Source organism: Netta rufina (genome assembly GCF_964035555.1).
Source record: "Netta rufina genome assembly, chromosome: 21".
Classification (NCBI taxonomy): domain Eukaryota; kingdom Metazoa; phylum Chordata; class Aves; order Anseriformes; family Anatidae; genus Netta; species Netta rufina.
Genome location: NC_140145.1, coordinates 5,207,630 through 5,231,697, shown reverse-complemented (window position 1 = coordinate 5,231,697; position 24,068 = coordinate 5,207,630). Strand labels below are relative to the sequence as shown.

The following is a 24,068-nucleotide window of genomic DNA, read 5'->3' as shown; positions in this document are numbered from 1 at the left end:
GAGTAAGTTCATTTTGCTTCCTTTCCTCCTAGGACTACTCACTGTCATACTGATTTGTTTTCCCTCTAATGTTGAGAAAAGGCACTTGTTATGAATATTCATTTCCATTGCAAAGTTAGGGACAGCAGAAATATAAGCCCTTTCATTTTACGCTTCTATCTCCAATTTGATTTACGTATATTTTCTTCAAGAAGGGGGGACAATTTTGGCACCTATTACTGTTTATCAAACATGGAACTGCTTAAAATTTTTCACACCGTACGTAACAATAGGAAACATTCCTCAGAAACTTATCTGTGCTGATCAGCCTCAATACACCACAAACTCGGGGTGTAACAACCCAATCATGCTCTCTAGACAGAGTTTTGCAGAACAACTACCAACTAGCCCAATTGAAAGTACTCTGATAATTAACTTTTTCATACCATGTTTTTAGTGCTCTAGTTCAGGATGTGCTGAACATGATCCCTCAGAGCAGCCTCTTTTCCGCCTCACCTCTTTGCACTCAGCCATCACTCCTGTGCAGGCACCAGGGCAGTGTGCGTGTGCTTGTGCTGCAATTTAAGCACGTCATGCAGCTTTCTGCTCACCTGGGTACGTAACAGTCTGTACAGACTTCCATCAGCTGGCATTAACCTTTATGCCTTCTGCTTAACATTATGTTTTGCAGAACAACCCAAACGAGTCTCGTAATGTACACGAACACAACAACTTCATACACATTTATATCACCTCCAGCAGAAGCAAAAGATAACTTTTCTGAAAAAAATCTAAACTGTTTTTTTTTTTTTTTTCTTATGTCACTTTTGACACAGAGCACTGATCAAGCGTTAACCACTTTTTAAATGGAAGTCTTTTTGTAGCCCAGGCAGCAATACAAGTCTGGAGAGTGTTGCTAAACTGTAAATAATCACAGGGAAATGGAGCGATGTAAGCATTACATCTCACAGTGCCGATAGCCTGTGCTCCTTGGGAAAGGAATGAAGCTTTCTTTATGGGCAAGAAACAGATTTCTGCCCATAGAAATAATTCCCTAACACTTATTTTAATTGATTACTTCTTTTAAACGATGTTTGCGTTTCCACAGCTAAATATTCCCTTGGAAAAGCTAGCCCTGTGCAAGGCAGGGCGAATGGGCAGGGCAGAACTGTGACTGTGAGCAGCACCGCTACACGTCCGATGGGTGTGCGGAAAACTCTCACAAGGCGCCCGTCCCTCCTTCCCCTCCCTCCACAAGGTCCAGCCCCTGGGGCCGGGCACACAATTTATGACGGTAAGAACAAGGGAAAGACAAAATTTCCACTTCAGCCATCTTTCATTGTTACTGCTTTTAATTGTTTTGACAGGGCACACTAAAAGAATTGTGTGTTTCTTCTTTTTACCCTCTCTGTTATTTTATGCTTCCCTTAGATAGGGGCTCCTCTGAACTAAAAAATACATCACGCACATTAAATTGCACGTCTGACCACAACAGAGCTGTGAAGTCTCCAGTAAAAACACAAGCACATCCCCTTTCACACTGTAAGAGTCATTCAGTTCCTTCTTGGTGAGATCCAGGTTAAGCAGAAATACACACACACCGCTTGTGACTCAACCCACAACAGCTGCGCAGTCCCCACCAAACTGAGAGCAACTTTTTGTTAACCTACCCTCATTCTCAAAACGTGTATGCTGACAAGCCTCCACGCAGTTTCTTACTCTGTTGGTGCCGGGCACAGCCGTGCTGAAGGCAGGAAGGCGGCAGAGAGGAAGGAGCCCAGCTTAGGGCTGAGCCTCGGTGGAGGAGCACAGGCTGCAGGCTGGGACCCAAGCCCAGCAGCGATGGCTCGAGTTTCCCGAGTCCAGGGAGCCCCAGGAGGAGGCAAACTGACAGGTACTCCTCCCTGCTAGCAAGTTTTTAGCGGTACTGCAAAGTACGCACCAACACTTGTTAGAGGAAATGAGCGCTGGCACCCAAATTTGGTTTAATCGTTGCCACAGCAAGATAGAAAATTTTCTGTTTCAAGACAGAAGTTGTTTCTTTTTGCCTACGCAGCAGCCATTCGTAACAGGAGTAATGCTGAAAACCGAGAAAATGAAAGTGTGGCACTGTGCAGTAATTGCACAGTAATAACGAGACAGCGTAAAGTGAAATTCTGTGCAGTTTATGCAGATACCATCATCTGGCGTTCGTGCCGGTCTCTCTTTTAACCTTTACTTGAAAATCACAGCAAAGTTTTGTGTAACAAAAAAAGATTAAACTTCTCAAGCATTGAACACAGTTCCTTTTTAAGAGAAAAATATTTAATTTTTAATGTTGTTCAAGCTTAATATTTTTCTGTTAAAAAGAGAATTATGTACATACTGCAACTGCTCCTCCACACACAAAATAGGGCTCTGATTTCACTTGAAGTGTTTGCAAGATTAAGACCCTGAAAGCCAAGGGTGACAGCATAATGCACTTATTAAAAAAATTAGAGAGAAAGAAATCTTGTACAGATGGAAGCTTCCTTAAAGCTGTAAAAGCTTCCTTAAAATACAAACCGAACCTCCCTTTACCTCAAAATAAATACATTCACATTATTTTTAAAGGTAAGTTGTGACAACCTTGTTGATTAGTGCAATTCATGTGGCAGCATTCACTTTTCTCTAGCTCTGTGCTGCATACTGAAAATAAGGCAATTAAATGAGAAAATTAATTCCATTAATTAAAAATGTTCAGTCTCCAGCAAGACAGAATGATCGGGGTGAGAATTACAACCGTGTAACTGCACATAAACCAAAGTGTTTTCTGTGATACGTACTTTCCTTTCAGAAGGATGTATTTTGCAGAACACACTGATGATAATGCTATTTTAACAGTGACATAAACTGGGGAGAGATCTGAAAAGGTCTATTTTATCTTTTAAAGAGAAAACCACTTGATGTATACAGGAAAATTCACAAAATACCAGCCTTCCCACAAATTCTTCACTGGAGAGCCTGAGTGAAAACTCTGGTCAAGTCAGGAAAGAAAATCATTAAGCTTAGCTGAATCCACAAAGCACCGTAGCCAGAGTTTCAATACAGATCATTTTATACTAAAATTAAAATAGAAGTCCTTTTTAATTATATAAAGTGTGCACATTATTACCGAAGAGAGGAATACATGCTTTCCTCAAGAACCATAAAATTGGCTGCTGGGAATTAGACTTCAGCTGCAATTATTATATGGTCCTATAAAGGATATTGAACGTCTGATAAAATTGCACCCTTGTCATGTAACAGTGATGCTTAATGCTAAATAACCACTCTGCAGCATTCCAGTCATAGCTTTCTCAAAACATCATAGCTCCCTTCTTGCACTGAAAAGAAAACATCGCAGGATTTCAGAGCTAAAAGCGTACCTAAATATTTGAAATACCAAATGGACAGGTCAAAAGATATGTAAGCCACAGAGAGGCAGAACAGCACGTGTGATAAATTAATACTGGTGGCTCCTATAAAGGAAAGCCCACCATGAAGATACACCAAATGTAGAAGACTATATATAATGAAAGGACAAAGCCACCACCGCATGCACTGTGAGTGCATATGGCCGAGCCCCGCCACACCGTGACAAACACCAGCGCAATCCATCCCTAATGGTGATTTTCCTTTCTGTTACGTTCCTTGTTGTAAACTGCGAGTACTGGCTACCCTGCATACAGCTACGGAGACTGGCTGGACTTCTGGAGAATCTGGAATTTGCTTTTAACAGCACTGGCATGCTCTTCGTGTGCCTCTGAGGCCTGCGGCCCTGACGTGGGACTAAGACCTGTAGATATTTCTAATCCCACAGACCCCATTGCACTCACAACCTAGCCAGGCTGAAAGTTTTACATGGAGTCAGAATCTCAAAGAAATATTTCTCTGACACTTAACATAAGGCACACACAGGGGAAGGCTGGACAAGGGAGAGATTGTGACTGTGGACAAAGGGGTGCAAATTTTGCTCTTGCAAATGAAGGAGAAAATTCTCTTACAAAGACGCCTCTCACGATTCAGATCCTACAGCATGGGATGTATGTCCTGCCTTTCCCACCATGCTTTACTCTTGACTCTGCTATTCAAATCTCAGCACCTGTGATGACACAAGGCTTCAGAAAAAAAGCCTCTGCTTGAGAGCATCCACAGAGACCCATGCGGTTCCGGTTTGACGCTACCACTCTCAGAGCACTAGACATCAAACTGACCCGCCTCCCAAGCTATGGCAGGAAACAAACAAGCATCCTGGGTGGGTTTAGATGGAGATGGAAAGGCTACAGCTCCTTTCTGCAGCACTACACGGTGGTTTTGCAGGCTGTGGGTCTGCTGGGGGTGCTTTCATGAAGGAGTTTCCTGCACAAAGCCCATCCTGTGCCCTGCTGCACACCTCGACATAAGCCGTCCAATGCATGGAGCTGCTCCGAGATGTCAGCCACCTCCTGTGGCACAGGCAGATGTGCAAGTGGAGCTATACACCTAAGAATGGTTACAATGAGCAGGAAACAAGTCGATGAAAACTCCAGGCCATGGCCAAATAACTGAAAAATCAACATTGCTGGGGCAACTGTGGTCGAGGACAAGCATTGTAAGCCTCTGCATTGCTTCATGTACACCACACATAGCACAGCAGGTACTGGCCACTGGGCAAAAGTAGGAAAAATACATACATTAGTGCTGACTAGCTTCTGAAAAACACTGACCTTTTAACCACTTAAGCTGTAAACAAAACATTAAAAAATTCATTTTGGTTTGAAGTGTGCATGAAGTACGTTCCTTAAAAGGTAAAGACCAGCGTGTGCTTCGCAATGAGAACTTAAAAGCCCTTAGATGTATTAATTGTACCTCAAAACCTCTTTGAGATAAGTGTATTGAATATAACTCAGAGAGAGATATATATAATGTCCACATTTATGAAAGTACAGAATCATACACAGACTGCCATATGCCAACAGCTCAGCCCAGGCAGGATTTAGACCCGAGGACCTGGACTCGTAACTCCCTCTCATCTTTGACAGACAGCAACGTCTCTAACATTGGGGAAAACAAACAAACAAAAAAATCAACTCCCAAAGAATGCAAAAAGAAGTGATACGGAAACTTGTGCCGACAAACATAAAGCAAAGTTGAAAATACACACAGGAAAAGCCTTTGCATGAAATTTATGATCACACTTAGGCTGAACAGAATTGAAATTTGGTAATGATTTACTTTTCAGTATCCAAAGTGTTTCTTCTCTTCACAAATGAATAGGAGCAAAGCAACTGGCCTTTGCAAGCAACTATTAAGGCTTTTTTTTTTTTTTTTTTTTTTTTTCTCCTTCAAAGGATGAGGAATTTTCTCTGTCCTTCAGGGTACAAGCATCGCCTCACCCTGATGAAGTTTCAAGATGTATCTATTTTGTTAGAGTGGACTCTCTAATAAATGAATTACTCAGAATCACACAATACTGTATTAATATTAATCGATTCATACAAACATTAAAATGTAAAGTCAATGAACAGTTTTAAGAAGTCATGAAGCGTGCCTTAGCTATAGTTTCTTCCATTAGAAATAATATTAGAGCATATTGGTTTCAGAATAAAAACATTACTCATATTTAACTTAGCAAAGGTAGAAAAATGCCAAGCAGCATTCACACCAAAATAAATGACGAGATTCTCAGAATACATAAATAATTTGCTTACCTGGAACATCAATTAATCTCTTATAAACATTCAAGAAGGCTGCCTCTGCTTCTTTGCTTCTTTTACCCAATGCGTCAATCTAAAGGGGTGATGAGAAAAGAAGGCTTTAGATTTATTCCAATACAACTCCTGTAGTCAGAGCTATAAAATAAATGGAAATATTTCATATAAAACTAGTTAATACATAAAGAGGAAACTTGAGTCTCCTGTGTACAGCTCCTATAGAAGCAGCCTTATAAGAGTATTTCTGGTAAGTCTGTACTTAATGTAATTTAAAGTCCTGTTTCAGCACAATAGGAAGCATCGATATTTTTATGAACACTATTGCCTATTATCATTCGTTACTTTAAATCTTTAAAAAAAAAAAAAAAAAAAAAGAAAGCCAGGCACTTGGCAGACAGACATTCTTCTCAAAAACTTTTCTTTTACCACTTACTAAGATCTAACACAACAAATGGGAACCGCATGTACTTCGGACATCACGCTCTGCCTTTATTGTAGGAAACATATTTTTCTGTTATTTCCACTAAGCCTGTGAGAAGATGAAAAGCTGTACTTTTGGGTACCCTCTGATACTTAATACTAAATCTCTGAATCTTCTACATGCAAATGCATTTTCTGCTAAAGCTTAAAGCACAGACCGTGAAGGCTGTGCTGCCTTGCACTGCTGAGCTGGAGACGGGCTGCTCTGACTAGTTTCTGTTCTTGTTTTGTATTAATACATACAGTACTAATCTGAGAAGCTGCCTGCCCAGGTGAGGGAAAATACTGCCTCCCACAAGCTATTATTTTCTCTAAATCTGTATTTTCCTCTAAAAATTTCATTTTAAAAGGAAAGGCAGCTTTATAGCTCTGAGAATAATTCCACAGCAACTTTTTTTTTTTTTTTTTTTTTTGGCAAGAGTGTTTTCCTAACGTACTGGAAAACAGAGGATTTACGATTACTAAATATTGACAAAAAACACACAAACCCACCCAGGACTCGGCCCATTGAATTACTACGCCAAAGCAGAAAGAGACAGAAAGGGAAGCAGGAAAGCCTGGCAGAGCTCTCCAGCAGTTTACCGAAATCAGGAAACTAAAAGCATGCAGATTATCGTTCCCATGTTTTAATAAAAAGCAAGGAAGGATCTGAAGAACTACAGATACAAAGGCCTGATACCAATTCTTCTGTGTATTTGAAAAGCAGTTAATATTATGAAACCATTTAAAGGTGCGTACGTCAACATGTACTAAAAAAGGAAGGTCCTGTCTGAAAAACGTCCTTGAATTCTTTAACCACTTTATTGATTCGGTAGATAAGGCAGGAACAATGGGGAGAGTTTACTGTATCTGCATTTCAGGAAAGTATCTGATATTTTATTATACAGGAGGGAGGGCTGCAGGGAGGGAAAGCAGGCTGAAGCCCGACCTGCCGCGCCGGCTCGCGGGGAGCTCTGGCGCAGGAAGCACAGGGTGCCAGGGCAAGGAAACGGCGCGGGGAGGAGGAGAGATAAGCGCAGGGCGCTGCTGGGTCAGCCCGGTGCCGCGGCTGTTTGCCTGCTGCTAGAGTGCTTTGGGAAGGGAAGGATCCGGGGGGAGAACCCTGCAACACGGCTGATGGAAATCACGGAGGAGATGGGTGCGAAGAAGCGCGCAGGAGCAGCACGCAGCACCTGCACGTGGCTTAAGTTCAGTCTTGTGGCTCTACGTGGCCTGTGGAGACCGGCGTGGAGGGGATCAAGGCCAGAAAGCTGAAGTACGAGGCCAATTGTAAAATTACACAGAAGCACAACACACAATGTGTAAACTGAGGAAAGGCTTGAGGAGAGGGGTCAAGGAGAAAAGTAAGGACGGCAAAGGCATCTGCACAGCGTTTGGCAGCCCCAACGAAATCTGGAGAGAGATGGTGAGAGGTGGTGAAGGGACGAGTTACTTCAGCATGAGCCAAGGCTGTAGTAGGAGAAGCAAACCAAATTCCTTCTTCACTTACAGCCCCCAAAGGCTGGATTAATTTAAGCAATTTAACTGAGGTGTACCATGACTGAACCACGACCTATTCTTATAAATTTAAAAATAAAGTACTGGGGAGATGACAAGCAAGCAGCATAGGCCAAAATGATGTGGATCTGGAGAGCAGACCCCAGGTCCCAGGACACACTGGCCGTGCTCTTTGTCAGAGTGCACCAAGAAAGCACCGGGAAGGCGCCGGGATCTCAGCCGCCGTGTGATGCGACGTGCTGGACAGCGAGGGATTGATGGTTGTGAATAACGTGTTTATTAATCGGAATTCAAGCAATCACAGATGGACCGATGCTCATTAGGGAACGAGAACATAAGTAACTCGGAACATTTTCACACAAAGAGTATTTGAAATTAGAATGTGGAACAAACTGCCAGAGCCGGAGAAGCACCGGGTAGTGCAAACCATGCTCGAGAGTATCAGCCACCGCGAGCGAGCGGGCGAGAAAGGAGGGGGCAGCCATCAGAAAGGCTTCTGCAGTTGAGATATTTCATGGGTACATGAAGACAGACTTTGAAGGCCAAAGCACACCATATGTTAGACTTCTGGACTTCAGCGTTCCCACGTACAATTTTCTCTCGCTGCTGCTCAGCACAGTACAGCCAAATTTAAATTACTATTATTAAAGACGATTAGCATCACAGAACTCATTCTTTACTGTATTTTGAAAAATTCATTTGCCCCTTCTAGGAAAAACAAGGCTTTTAAAATAAACGCATTTCTATTTCTGTGAAATAACTGAATGGATTTGTTTTCCTATTACAGCTTCTTACATTTTAATAAAGGGCATTAGTACTTATGTTCTCTCTAAATATTATAAAAACTATGGTTTATTCACCACTTGCCAGTTATATAGTGATTGAAGTATAAAACAGAATTGAAACACCGTATTCCAAGGACATCAGAGATGCTCTGATGGCAGCAGTTTGTAAATCACCGGAACTTTCACATCTTTTTTTTTTTCCTCCCAAAATTCAGAGCCTGAACTCCAAACAATCCTACCAAGCAGAAAGATTTTTTTTTATGTTTAAGTAGTTAAAAAAAAAATCAATCAAGCTGCCTGGGTTAAAATTCTATTAAAAATGAGCTCTGCAGCTATTCTGTATCTTAAAACATAGTTTTAACCAAAGCACTATGATGACTTTAACTAGAATAAAAAAGAATTAAGTATGCCAGTTTCCAGCTGTGTAAGGGGAAATATGGGATGAGGAGGTCATCAAAATAGCAAGATATAAATAAAGTCCAGAGACAAAGGAAACAGAGCGCTGAAATGACATGGAAATAAGCATTTGGGATTTCACTGAAAATTTTTCAAATCAAAGTAAAATTGGTTCAGGAGCCAACAAGGATCAGCTGCAATCAGATCACACTAAAACAGTCAGTGAATATATTATAAAACTCTTGCTGAACATTTTTATTTGACTCTAAAAACTTGAGGGACCCAGAAAGAAGTCAACTTATAATCACACTAGGGTAGTCTTGACACGAGCTTAGCTCCACATCTTAATTTATCTAAACCAGGCCCCATTATGTCTTCTCATACCAGAAAGAAACAACAGTGACCTCTGTATTCCCCACCACCCCCATAAACATATGTTCACTTTTAAGTTTTGGCATACTATTTGTCTTGATAATACCATTGGAGCTACACTGAGATAACAGAAATGAGACACGAGGAATCCTCCCTCCTTCGCACACCCTTCATCTTCACAATCTCACCAGAGCAGCAAGACGCTCGTTTGAGAGCCGCCCTCCCTTCATCCACCTTATTTTTCCAGGTCAAGTGCTTTCATGAGTTGTTGCCCTAAGTACCGAGTTGTTCCCCGAGGCTGAAAGACACCTTCCCCTCCAAAACCATCTCTCTCCAGCTTGTCTGCCAAGAGCTCCTTGCTCTGCTCCCATTTTCCACGGGCAGAACAGCAGCAGGCTGCCCAGCACTGCTGCCATGCTGCTTTGATAGCACAGACAGACAATTTCAGGGGGGCTTGGTCAGTCTCTTATCAGCTACACCTGGCTAAAATCTAATAATCATCAATGCAATCAGCAGTTTTGTCTCCACATTTAGGTAAGCACCATAAATCTGGCCGCGTATGTCAGGGAAGATGCCGAATGCAGTTTCATATGAACATTAACTCCCTCTGTTTTAGCTCCGTACAGACAAATTCAAAAAGATGAAAGCAAAACCCGTGGCTTTATTTTGGAATCTGTCACGCTTCGTGCGCCAAGAAATTTCAACGTTAATTAAAGTCTGATGCCTACTGCACCACAGATCACCTGGGCTCAGCAGGCAGATCCGCAGAAGCTGCACGGTTCCTGCTCCGCCACCGCAGCCAGGCAGGCTGAGCGGCTGTGTTCAGAGTGAAAGCGAAGCAGGGAGGTCAAACTCTTTGCTAGGAAGCTGGAGCTGCCAGGTGCCAACGTGTTCTGCATCGACACTTCAATTCTCCCAACTCACGGTTACCAGGACGTTAACACGTTTGCAGACACTGCGACCAGCACATGGCCACGATGAGTTCCTTCTACTTGGCTCATTCTGCATTGCTGGGGTTTTGTTTTCCTTTTGGTTTTATACAACTCAACATGCCAACAACTGCTCAGTGAAGGATCACGTTGCTTTTGGTATTGGTATGGCATTACCTAAGAATTAGTGATTTCCTTGAAGCACAATTAACTTGTACACACATATCACGAGTCTCAAACACAAGCATTCACACATGGATTTTGTAGTCCTGACTCTTCTATTTATCAGCATTGCTCTTCAGTTGCAATCCTCACTCTCACTAATGACCTCAACAAGAAAGATACTAACTTGTACTGTCCTGCACCCAATCTGGAACCAACTTACCAAGAAAAAATAAACAATTTAAACAGGAATTTATATTGCCGTTCCAATTTTAAACTAAATAGATGCCTTAACGAGAGACACGCAGCCCCCTCTGCACACAGAGCTCCCCTACACATCTTTCCTTGTATTGTTTTGCATTGCCAAGCTTTTTCATTTGTCTTCAATTTCTTTGAGCTACCTAAGTGCCATTAAGAATTGTAAGAAACATATTAAACAAAGGGAAAAGCATGATAACAACTCATTAATGTAACATTATTTTAAGCCATATTCTTGAATAGCTGCCTTGGAATCAAGTGGTGGATATAGCAAGCATTATTAGCGCTACACAATGACATAATTCTTTCTTTTAAGCCATTACAATAGAGCTTAGCTGCTCTCTCACATAAAACAGTACATCAGCTGCTAAGGTAGTGCACCATAACAGCTCTACAACACACTGTGTGTATTAGGGAGCACGCGGTGTATATCTGCAGTTGGCTTATTTCCCTTTCTTTGTACCAACAGGTATCTACACAGAAAACTAGTAAAAATAGAGCCCAGTTAGAGTTTTTGCAGCTGACAGAAGAAAAATTAAAAATATGATTTTTTTTCTTCTCTGCTACAATTAAAAGATTTTTGAAGCAAAATTAAAAAGAAATGATTCCTGTGCAGCTGCTTAAAGCATATGGTATGTGTTTTAGCTGTGCTATAAATTCTTTAAGGAAAGTAGGACCTTACAGTGGCTACAATTCCAATCTGTTTAACGAAGCTGTGGGTGCCGTGCACAGCTACGCTACCTGGGAAGAGCAAGGGACAAGCACGGCACCTCGCCAGCTGGTTGGTTTAACCTCAAGTTAACAAGAGAGCTTCAAGAGGGACTGAAATCCTTCAACTTTTCAATTCTACTTCCCTCTACTGAGAAACAGCTGCAACCTTGAACCCTGCAAACCTTTTCTTCCTTTTGTGCCCAGATAAATCCTGATTTTCCCAGACAAACAACGCTGCCATCCCCTGAGGAAAGCTCAGCTCCCTCATTCTCACAGGACAGCTTCTTGCTGCTATTCCAGTCTTTGATCTTCCTTCCCAGTAAAACAGCCCAGCCCAACATGTGCCTCAAGACATTGACAGCAGAATGACAGCTTTGTTTAAATAGCTTTTACTATTTGCCACCCTGCCTTCAGATCATTGCAGTGGTGGGTCTGCTACGATTGCTGAACCTCTCCTGGATCCTTCTGTAACCTGCATGTCTTCCTCCACACTTCTCCGGGCGTTTCTGAGCAGCGTTTCTCAGTTTATGCTCTCACTCTGCTCCTCATCCATCTCTCGGGCAAGCACCAAATGGAGCAGCCCGGCTCCCTCCTCCTGCCTCGGGCCACCAGCTCTCGCTCCTCTTGCATCAGATCCAGCGATCACAGTCTTGTAGCATGATTCAGCTCACTGACTCGATGAAAAACTAAGCAACGAAGGAGAGAAAGAATTTATTTTCCACCGTGTCGGCGAGCTGAACTGACTCATCCTGTGCATTTGCTAGACTCAGCACAAGCAGGAGGTGGGCACCCCGGGCTGGGGCGAGGACACTTGCCTGCGGCAACCCCATGCTGCCATGGGCTGGTACAGCACGGAGCCACAGTGTCGAAATGTGGGTGGCAAAAGGAGGGTCAAAGTGCTGGAAAAAAAAGCCAAACATGTCAGGAAGCAAGGAGGAAAAAAACCCACTTTTCAGGTGAATGTGACAGAAGCTCAATTCTTCCAAGGCGAGGCAATAAAGCAGCTGTAATTACCAGCTGTGTGCTGCACTCCCCAGGGACACCCAGCACCTCCAGCGCTGGCAGCTCCATGGGATGTGTCCTCTGAGGACAGTGGCTGTGTCCAGGGCACCCTGGGGGCGCTGAGCTGCTGCTGAGGGCACCAGAGCTGTGCTCTTGTCTGGGTCTCAGCTGGGGAGCAATAGGAGGGAAAGGGGTGCCAGCACCACACAACCTCCAGCCAGGGACGCTGGCTTCCTTACAGCCCACACACCTTAAAAAGAACACCCTTCTAGCAAAGGGATCAAAATTATTTGCTGCATGCTGCTAACCCGGGAGATGTAAGAACTTGCTGTGTTTGATCCTCACTGTTGTGCACAAGCACGGGGTGGGATGGAGGACATCTGCTCCTGAGGAGCACACGGGCAAGCCTGGCACACAATGCAGCAGAAGGGGGACAGGGCAGGAAGGAGAGAAAGCGGTGACAGCCCGTGCCATCCCCCTTCACCTCCAGCCTCCCGGCAGGAAAGCAAGTGGCTGCTTTCATCTGCCCATCAGCCTCTCCTCCTTCCTCTACCATAAGCAGTGGTCTGGACCCCACAATCGCTTTTCTCCCTTGAAATGACCCAAGCTTTTCTTCATGTATTTTAAAAAATAGGGCAGAGGAATCCTTGCAGCCACGAGCTCATTAACTGCCTTTGTGCAAATCTACCTGTGCATAAATACCAAAATGCAATCTTTTGCTCATATTTTATACTGAGCTGCCCTCTTACAAATCACTGCTGCTTTATTACAGCAAGGCAAAAACAGACACTGGCCTGTATTAAGCCTTGTAGTAATTCTGCAATAAATACAGGAATAATTCTGTATTTGGAGAAGCAGGGACTGGATTATGATGACACTCAGCAGAATACCGCGCCCTGCACAGCGCTCCCATCCTCATTCCTTCCAGCACACTTCAAACTCTCTCTTTTTTTTTTTTTTTTTAAGGATGAGAAGATACTTCTGACACTGCGAACTGAAACAGTGCTGCCTATCTGAATTTTGCATAAATAGTTTCCCACCACTGTTAGCATTTCACCCAAATGCGTGGCAGCGGCATAGCGGGCCTTAATATAGACAGCCCACCAGCTGCCAACAGGAATTTCAGCACGTTGTCACTTACATAAAAATAAGAGGATTTGGGTTGATCCCCCCCCCAGGTTACCCCTGTAGTGATGGCTGTTTCTGTACGACTTGCCTGCACACCAGACGGGATGGAGATGAACCTGCAAGAGCCTCGGAAAGGTGCCTGGTGCTGGTATGTGTTTGGCTGGCATACCTTAGCTTTGGGACTTCATCTGTTATCCCAATAGCTGAATTTCTGCAGTTTGAGAATTGCTGCAGTTCTGCCCCTTGGTCTGGAGTTAAAATGTCTCTTCCCTCAGGGAGATTTCTGACCCTTGCAGCAGCAGGCACCCACCACGCTCACCAGGGAGAGCGCGTCTGCCTTGGAGATGCTCAACTAAGTATATTTAAATCACCTTCCTGTTGTTTAAACTGCAATCAAGCCAAACATATATAAATAAATAAGCATTTGCACACATGTGTAAACAGAGATGAAATGCTGCCGAGCTGCTGATACCCCAAAAAAGCACACAGGGCACGCCTGTGCCCTCCCCAACAACACTGACACGAAGGCACAGTCCCCGTGCTCCCCTTATACAAAGGAAATTACCCACCACCCCCGCCCTGCGGAGTGGATGCTGAAAGACAACAATTACCCACCAAAAAGACCAGATTTACTCCATTTTGTTACATGGAGTGGTTTAATGGGACTTTCATTGAAGAGTGGCGAGGCTCCGGGCCGGGCTCGGCTCGATGCGAGCTCTGAATTTTGATGTATGCTGTTGACTTCCACAACACAGAGCAATTTGTAATAGCTTTGCCACGCTGTTGTTTTCAAAGCTCCTGCTACATCACAAGCATTTATTTCTGACCACAAAATTACATTTATTCAACAGAAAGCAGCTCAGGGTCTTTAAGAGGTTAACTTCTGGAGTGCTTGGCTGCTCTCCAGCCTCTGTACTCGAATCAGCGCTAACGCAACAGCACACAACAGCACCCAGGCTAGCCGTGATTAATAGAGTGCTGAATACGCTGCTTTCCACATACACACACTTTTCATTCCCTTGCTTCCATAGATCATGGACTTATCCTCAAAATATCTGACTGAAATTGAATTTGGCTTCTCTCTCAACCGTTCATTTCCTATGTTATGCAAGGTTATATCCTTTTCTGCATGAGCAGAACCAAACCAGCTGCAGCTTTTGAGAAGAAAATGTGTTTTCAATTATGAAGCTGGCCTGAATATTGAACCACAGTTCTACTGCTACTCTAATTGAGCCATCATGGAGTGAACCTACAGGAAAGAAATTGTATTAATTAGGTTTGTAAATTTAACGTAAGGAAATTAAAAGGGGGAGAGGGGGGCATCAGGGTATCAGCTCAGGAATAACTCCTTCCAAAATGCAGAAGGAAAGCGTGTCCAAAGTTCTTCAGGCACACACACGCATTATTAAAGCCCTCCTTCAAAGGCATGATTAGTAGTTCCAGCACACCAAACAGATTTTCAGCTTCTGTTGCCTGCATATGGAAAATTATTAAATTACTCTGCTGACCAAATTAATAGTTTAAAGAGCAATTCAGCTAAGTGGGGAGCCAGAGTGGTCTCATCAGAACGGGAGCACTCTTAAAAGTACTTGCTTTGTGAGAAGAAAATGAGAAATGGATTTCACAGAAACGAAGCCTAGCGTGTTGTTTCGGAGTATGTGCCTTAAAGGGTTCTCCAAATGAGGGATTACTGCATTACTGTTGGACAGTACTGCTATGCCACATGAAAAGAATGCTAATGACCTCAGGAAATCCTTTCCCAGCCTTAAAATATCTATTTGATGACTTCACAAATACGGATTCAGACATTAGATTTCCATACCACAGCTTCAGCCTTGTGAATTAACATAGCCCAAGACCATAAAGTTTTATTTTTAAGATTTCTCATACAAATGCCCAACGGCTCACGTAAACGTGATAACGCACAATGACCCAGTGGGTTTGAGCACAGCTTACTGAGGTGGTTGCTTGCCAACTTGGAAACGATAGATAATGATTTTATGATTGAATGATAAAGCTCTTAAGCCCTTCTGATTCTGTCCTGCATTTAGCCCAGCATACTGTGAGCAAAACATTAATAAGATGCATCCTCGGGTTAATGATAAGCAAACAAAAAATGAGATTCAAGACAGAAATGTTAGGAATTTTACACCTCAAGTTAGTGAGTTCTAACCGTCTTGCTCCCAAATAAGCTATTTATACCCTCTATGCCTTAAACCTTGCAGGAAAGTTAGAAAAGCTACCCACAGAAATCAAAAGGACAATGTTATCAGCTTTCTATCAGACACAACAGTCTACTCATTAAAAAAAAAAAAAAAAAGCATTCAATTTCCATTAAAATCCTAAACAAGGACAAAGTACTATATTGAAATTATCAATGACGAATTAGTAGGGTTTCACATTGCACTAGGAATGCAATTTTAAATTTGTAGCACGTTAAATTTCATTTCACAATGCTGTACTTTTAACTGTCATCATAAAAAATCCACACTTAATTAAAGCACCAACATCTGTACCCCCCAAAAAACTTATTGCCAACAACTAATGGAAACTGCAGATTTGATAAGTGGAACGGTTTCATTTGCAATTTCTTTTGATTGAGATAAATATCCCCAGAATATGGAATGTTACGGTTTTTGTTTGTTTTGTTTTTTACCTGTGAACATACTATACAAAGGGAGTACACAGAGTGGGGCATGAGGTATCAATATCTGTGTTCAAGCTGAGAAGAAAATTTGGCTGAAGTGATCAGTGTATTTATTTTAAAAAGTGAACTAGCCACAGGTTTACAAGCAGATGTCCCATAAAGCATGCATGGGAGGATATTTAAATATGCAAGCTTAAGTTAACCTCTCTCCAAGTCACGTCGGGCTTGCTGAGGGTACAGTTCAAGGACAGTTTAAGTCAACCTACACTGGCACGGCTGCACTCCTCCTGCCCTTGGCTTTGCTCTTCTTGCCTCTCCCCTGGCCAGCAGGAGCCTCAGCGAGCTGGGTCAGTGACCAACCTGGCAGAAATCTAAGCCAGCCAAAAAGAGGGGAAAAAAAAGAAAACTTTGTGCTCTCCACGGGATCATATGAGTAGAAGTGTGAAGGGAAGGCAGGAGGTGGGGAGGCAGCTCAGAGGTAGGCAGGAAGACAGCGACAGCCGTGTAAAGCTGCCTAAATACCTCTGTTTGTTAGGGAACTGCGCCTTCTGATCATCCGGCCTTCCCTAGTGCCCTGAGCCCATGGAAGGAGTCATCCCATGGGGGATCTGCAAAGGCCTGCTTCCCTTCTGGGGCAGCACGATAACTTAATATTGCTCTGACATGCCAAAACACCTACTTAGTTCTGTCAGTAGGGAGCAAGAAAAGGGTGCAACAGCAGTATGGGGTGCAGGTAGAAGCAAGGGGCAAAAATGCAGTGGAGACCACATGGTTGACGGAGAAGCTGCATCATGCAAGCACATATTTTCCTAGCTTCTGTACAAGAAAAAGATGAGGAGAAGGTGGTGCCCTGAAGTTTGATACAACACCCACAATGCCTATAGGGCTGTGAACCAGAGCACTCCAAGAGTATTCTTTACCTGCTGCTCCAGGACACTTCCTCTCCAGCAGAAGGCATCTATTCTCACTACTTTTCCTTTCACCTCTCTTTATTTTAAATACTTATGGTTTTGTTGTTGTCATTGTTTTTTTGTATACTTCACTGGGGCTGCAACTTGTGAAGTGTCTGTAGCAGAAGCAGGGAACCTCTTACCAGCAGATCACTCCCTGTTTCAACTTCTTCCTCCCTGAAGATGTCCTAGAGCACTTGTGCTGTGACACCAAGACCTGCCCGAGCTACATGGCTTGCAGAGCCATCTCGGGAGAGTAGGACGAGGCAACTCCAGTGGGTTTGGATGGAGAAAAGCCTCTATACACTGAAGGCAATTTGTTCTTGACCTACCTGGAGCATTCATCTCATGATCTTTCAGAAAGCCAGTCTTAACAATAAACAATGAACAGAGGCCAAATCTATACACTGAACAATAAATTATAACTCAACAGAGCAGGCTAATATTCTCAGTATTCTGATTCTTAGCATTATTACTGATACCCTTAGCATTTTGATTCTGATATGGGAATGGCAGGGGAGGTTCAGAGTAGACATTAGGAAACATTTCTTTGCTGTGAGGGTGCTCAGACACTGGAGTAGGCTTCCCAGAGAGGTGGTTGATGCCCCATGCCTGTCCGTTCAAAAGACATTTGGACAATGCCTCAATAATATGCTTTAACTTTTGATTAGTGCTGAGGAGGTCAGGCAGTTGGACTCGATGAACTTTGAAGGTCCCTTCCAACTGAACTACTCTGTTCTATCCTATTTGTCTCCAAAACGAGGTACAGTAATTAAATCTATAATGAAATACCACAACTGACAGTTAGCTGTTCTGCATTTATGTGCTCAATCACAATTAATTCAGTTCTTTTAGGTTTCTAAAACCCTGTCTAGACTACAGAAACTGGAATCACTGCCTAAGGAGATTCAGCAGCACAATCTTGTGACATATTCGTGCTTCGCTTAAGAGGGAATTTCTACCAACAAATTTTACCCTTGTAATTTATGAGATTGAATTTATACCAACATAAACTTCACTTTTACATTGGTGAAGCAGATCTGCACAAGAGGAGTGTGCGTGAACCACACCAAGGTGATAGTGAACTGTCTCCAACGGGCAAGATCTGATGGGATAATATGCCTTCACTAAGCAGAATTTTGATTTATGTTTCTTGCTTGATCTTCAGACATTCCCTTTATTATAGAACAGCACTGAAAGCGTACATACACTTCAGTCAGTGCTTTGCAAACTTGAAACTAAAGTGGAAAGGTTTTAAGAGCACTGCAATTCACTTGGAACAATTTTAAAGTGTAAATTTCTATTGGCAAATGGACTCACACAAGTCATTCTTTGTTCTCACAAATTGCTATTAGATATATCAAGGACAAAGTTCTCCTGTTTATTTATTTATTTCTAGCAGTACGTGGGAAATTGGATAGTAAACTAAAAAATACCATGCTGCTTTTAAGATGAAAAATTATTGTCTATTTGAGATACGTATTTAGGAGGAAGTACAAGTAATCAGAAAGGCAACCCTCATTACAGATAATAGGAGTTGTGCACTTAACTCCCTGGGCAGACTTCTGAAAACATGCTCCTGAATTTCCCTGTGCTCTGATGGAAACTATAACAGTACAAGACCAGCTCATAACTTACTGTAGACTGAGAAATTAAGAAGTTTTGCTGCTGGAACACAGCTGACCTTAAAAGTAGGGCTCTGCAATGTAAAAGTGTAAGCTAAAACCTAAACCTACCCCCCCATGCCCCACAGAACTGATCTTTATAAAGAGAAAAATAATTTGCAAATTTCATCCGTGGCTTTTTCCTAGAGGCAATACAACAGCTCCCAGTAGGCCCTCGCTCATGTGATGTGAGTACCTCAGTGCTGTCCACAATCCTGCCATTGGCCCAGCTGCCATTTCCTACAGAAATTCTTCAAAACAACAACAGTTGGCTTTTAAACTTGTGATCACTCTAATCACGTGTTTCTTGGTGGAGCAGTGTGAAGACAAACCAAAGAAAGAGCCAGCCCCAGAGCTGTGAACACTTTCTGTTGCTTTTCCAACAAACACCTGCTAACTTAAGGTTTTCCAACAAGTCCTCTAGAATACAGTCTTTTACAGATTAAGGGTTTACAGTACAACTATTTTAATATCTTCCTGTTTTTGTATACACACATTACATTGCATTCATTAAGCATTCGAACTGCCGAGTCACTGAGGCATACCGAGTTAGTGTGTGCCACCTGAGTCACAGGAACAGCAAGTTTACACTCAGGTATGCTAAATGTAAAGTGATTTGACTAGCTGAGCTTGTCCAGCACAAACACAGCGTATCACAAATATATCCAGCACATAGCCGAATGCAGAAAGGCCGAACCCCTGCAATGCTCCCTGCTCACAGGCTCCATCTCCACCCAGCCACGCTGGGAGACTGTGGGCACGCTGCTCACGTGAAGCAAGATCAAAAGCATCAAGAGAAGCTGAAGCTCTTACCTCTCCTTGGAAACTCTTCAGTAATGGAGCTACCTGTTTGCGAAGGTCCTAGAAGACAGAAGCAAAATATTTCATTAGAAAGTGTGAAAGGCTGTGTCGTCGTCAAGTTCTTCCCAACCCTGTTTTCAGATCCGAGTATAAGACTCGGCTGAATCTTATGGGAGCTCTGATTTAAGTAAATGTAAATCCAGAATTCCTTTTGAACAAGTCTGAATTTCCAGTTTGACATACACCTGTATCTGTTGCAAATAGAATTAATTAACAAAACTGAAAACTGTACTGATGGTAGGTAAGCACGAAACGCCTTCAGCTCCTAATTCAGCTGAAACACTAATACGATTAGAAGTAAATGCCTCTATCTTCCCAAACAGCAGCTACACCTCTGAACTTATGCTGAAGACATTTCCACAAATGGAAGCCAGGCATAAAGGAAGATGACTCTGGACCATCAGTCCAGCTAAGAGTTTTGTCATTTTGTAAAAAGACTATTTTATTTATTATTTTCTGATGAGTGCTATGACTTTAGTCACTAAGGAACTGGAGATATCTATACTGAAGATGGGAGCATTATTTGTTGGTTTCTTTATAACTCAAAATTTCTTTTTCCAGAATTACAGCACACTTCACTACTGAATTCATTAAAATACTGTCCACTCAACCACCCTAATAGTTCATAGTGTAGTTTGACTTACCAACCGAGGTAAGTTAGGACAATGGTATATATCTATCTTCTATAAAATTCTCAGTGGCTCTGCTTTTAAACCAATGTAGGCCTAATTTACTTACAAATTCCCAGCTGGGACTTAGAAACCCCAGATGGGGCTGGATTTCCCAGCCTTGGAGGGTTTCGAGGCCCAGCTGCCCAGGGCTGTGCCCTGCCAAGGGCCAGGTGAGAGCAGGGGCCTCCAGCCCAGCCCCGTGATGCCCCAACAACACAACCAGGCAGTCACGAGCTGCTGATGTAGCCGTGAAACCTTCCTTGCTTCCCATAGCCCTGTAGCTACACTGAAGCTCATGCAATAGGGTCATAAAGACATCTTTGAAGTATTTTCTCTCTGTATTAAAAGTGCCGATTGAAGCCTTGGGCATTTCAGAAAAGAGGGTCAGCACAGAAAGTTGGGAAATTCTTCCAGTGCAACGACACACGTGCTTTTACGTCCCGAGTCACGCAACAGTTTGGGCATTAAACCACACACCAAAATACCCTCTTATCCCTGGGTTTAATCTGTTTTGCTGAAGGAAAAAAAAAGTCTTTTGAGTGGGTTTTGTTATTTTAATGACAGGTCACAGAGGGAGCTGGAGAATCGGGAGTTCTTCCTGAGAAATTGCTCCGGGGGCCAAATGCCAATGGAGCTATCAAAGAGAAATGATCAGCCAAATTACACTTCTTCCACGGTTCCTGCACACCGTACAGCTAATCCCCACCACGATGAGGGTAATGTCACAGCTTTATAAGCTCATTCTTCCGTACCAAACCAAACAATGCTGCTCTTCTTAGACTGAGTCCCCTAAACGTTTCCTGATCTTTTCTGTCGCCTATTTTTGGACAGACAAAGGGTAGATACTGTCCTTGTGTACCATGACCGTAGATAAATTATGCCTCTACCAGAGCAAGCTGGCAGGTTGAGCAGCTTTTCCCACTTCCTGGCTACGCTGGGAGCCCAGAAGGCTTTGCACATTTTATAGCGTATTTTCCTCGTAACGTGACGATGATGACATTGAAGAAAAAACCAAAAACATCAATGGCAAAATAAATGCCTGCATTCAGGGCCAAAATCTGGCGTGCCAGGTTTTAATGCCCAGTGAAATTGTAAACTGAGACCTAAGACTTACAATCAGGACACTGGCATCCTTTTAAACTTCATAAAATCAGGGAAAATTACACCATTCAGGCAAAGCAACATTTCATAAAATAAAAAACTCAGTTCATTGGAAATCATCGGGTTTAAGGCTCCTGGCTCCTGGTATCGCCTCTGAATTTACTGACTGGTTTGGCGCCAGCCAGCAAACTGATGTCAAAGCTGAAAGCAGAAATATAGGAGACCTAATTCAACACGAGCCCCAAGCCTCGTGCTTGCACAGCTCGTAAGCGTCGAACGTTATCCCCACTGCCTAAGCACCAGAAATCACCCGAGATACTTTCACAGATGACACAGTGCTGCAGTGACATTCAGGAAAACAAACCATGGCTGGTTGTGGAGGCAGAAGATGTAAGCACTGCTCCTCTGTGTGCATGGTGAGCCCTAGCAGAGCCTGCTATCTAACCGTGTGTCTTGTGTCTGACATGCACTAACTTCTGAACGTGCAGAAATTTTTATTTCACGATCATAAACCATGTCCGGACTTTGCCTTCCTATTCACTTCTGATAACGAGCGATGTTGTTGTTCGTTGGCTATGGAGGACAGAAGAGGGAGAGAAGCAGGAAAAGGAGGGGAAATATGAGGAGCATCCCAAAGCCAAAGAAACAGCTGGCCAAGCTGATAAAAGGGGGGAAAAGCCATCAAGTACAAAATCTGATTCCCAAACATCCTTCACTTAGCAAATTCAGGATGCTAAACGCTCATCCGAGCAATCAAAACATTACTGAGCAAAATTCATGCCATAATGGCAAAACATTATGCTTGGAAACGTAGGCATAATGGGAAAACGGCTTATGCTATGGAAAATGTAGGCAGCAGCTTCTGTTGTTGGTAAAACTGTTTTAAAAACATTTCGTGACAGAGGAGAAGGCAGCTCCAAGTGATTCAGACTCGCAGGCAAGCAATCGCTTGTACAGCAGGAATCAATCCGGGGCAGTGGTGGGACACGCTGATCAGTACAGCACACGTTAACAGCACAAAATGCTTTCACAACTCGAAATCTTAGCAATAACTTGAGATCTGCTGCAGCTGAACAATGCAGAGAGAGATCCCCTTTCCATTATCTGCCCCGAGCAGACAGGCTAAGGGAAGGAACCAGAAGGAATTTGCTCCAGTGTTTTAAATGCAACCAAACATGCCATGCAGGCAAGCGGGTAAACGGCAGGCAGTGTAACAAAGGGAAGACACCCCTTCCTCACACCAGTTTTGGTTTTCTCCTTCTCCTCCCCATTCCCCCACCCCCCCCTCGAAAATGCTTTCAGGCTACTTCTGTAATTCCTTCCTTGGCTAACTAGCATCAAAACTTTCAACAGTTCACAACAAAAAGGAAGTGAAAATAAACACACACAAGTCAGGATTACATATGCCTCAAGTCACCAGCTAAAGCCCTGCCGGTGAGATTTATTTTTGGCAGTTTGGAAAAATTCCTCATCAGACTTTATCTCAGAAGCCTGCATTAACATCAAATAGAATTTTACCTTCTTTGCACTAAACTGAACAGAAAGAAGGACATTCGGTTTGGACCCGGGGGAATGTGCAGCGTTGGTTAGCAAGGACACCGTATGATTTATTATCTGTTTAAAGTGTGGTGGCCTTTACTGCCTGGGTTTTGATCAAAACAGGAAAAGCAACCAACTCCTGCACTCGCGTACAGCTAGCAAATCACTGCGATCAAGCAGAACAGCTAAAAAGAGTACATGCAATTGAACATTAAAACAAATGACAATTTATCAGTGCAAATGCATTGAAATATTCGAGCACTCCTATAAAATCACATTATTAGCCTATTTTTCCATGCCATCTAAACATGCTCCGTCTCTCTGTGGATGATTTATTGGGATGGAGCAGTTTTCTGAAAAAGGCTCTATCACAGCCAAACTCAATAGCTGAAGTAGAGACTATGAATTAGGATGCTGTATCATTATCTGAATCAAATCTGATAGCTGAAAGCTAATATAGCATTTTCCTCTTTACAGGAGTATAAACAACTAGTTTATATTTTGATCAAATGGCTACACAATGAAATCTGAATCCAAATAATTTTTAACTCCCTTTCCACTCACATTAAAAATAACTCTATGGAAAATAAGCCAAGAATAAATCCATGGTAAAAAGCTGGGCGACAAATGCATCTTTCTGACAAGTAAATTACATTATTTATCTATCCCTATCTTAATACACTGCGTGCAGTACAAAGGACATATCACTGGTCAGCCTACCAACACTGTATTGGTAATTCAGTTGAGGTCTGGAGCTGTACAGCAACTCCCGATCTCCGACTGCTCGATCTCATTTACTTCCAAAATGCTTATCTCTAAATGTCACAACAAGAGACCTACAACCCTGGGTTGATAAAGTGGTCCAGCAAGTTAAGCTTGACCTGTACACCTTTATCACCTGCAGAAGTATTGCACTCGTGTAATAGAAAACAAAACAAAAAAACGGGCAAATGTTCTTTCCTGTCCCTCCTGTGCCACCCTTCCTATGACTTGTTCTATATATTGTCTACTTGAGACACGCATTGGCTGGCGAATGTCACCGTGTCTGGCAGAGGAATCATAATGAGAAGCAGCCCACTTGTATCAGCATCGGTGACATCATTAGTTCAGCTGTCACTATCTATTTCTGAGCCGCCTTATCACCGGCGAGATGCTCCGGCTTTCCTGCCACCCTGCCCTTCCGCGTTCCCTCCCTCGTTAGCCCACACGTACGGAGGAACTAACGAGCGCCCCGCGCTCAGGC

The 24,068-nt window shown here is 43.0% G+C and overlaps 1 protein-coding gene across 4 annotated transcripts in view; it reads right to left on the bottom strand.

Moving 5' to 3' along the window:
* Positions 1-24,068, bottom strand: part of CUX1 (cut like homeobox 1) — a 268,267-nt gene that overhangs the window by 142,546 nt on the left and 101,653 nt on the right. For all 4 annotated transcript variants that reach the window (XM_084299863.1, XM_084299860.1, XM_084299861.1 and 1 more), the window contains exons 3-4: positions 19,467-19,514; positions 5,670-5,748 (exon numbers count right to left, since the gene is read on the bottom strand). In XM_084299863.1, the coding sequence (XP_084155989.1) occupies positions 5,670-5,748; positions 19,467-19,514 (127 nt within the window). The remainder of the gene's footprint in view (positions 1-5,669; positions 5,749-19,466; positions 19,515-24,068) is intronic.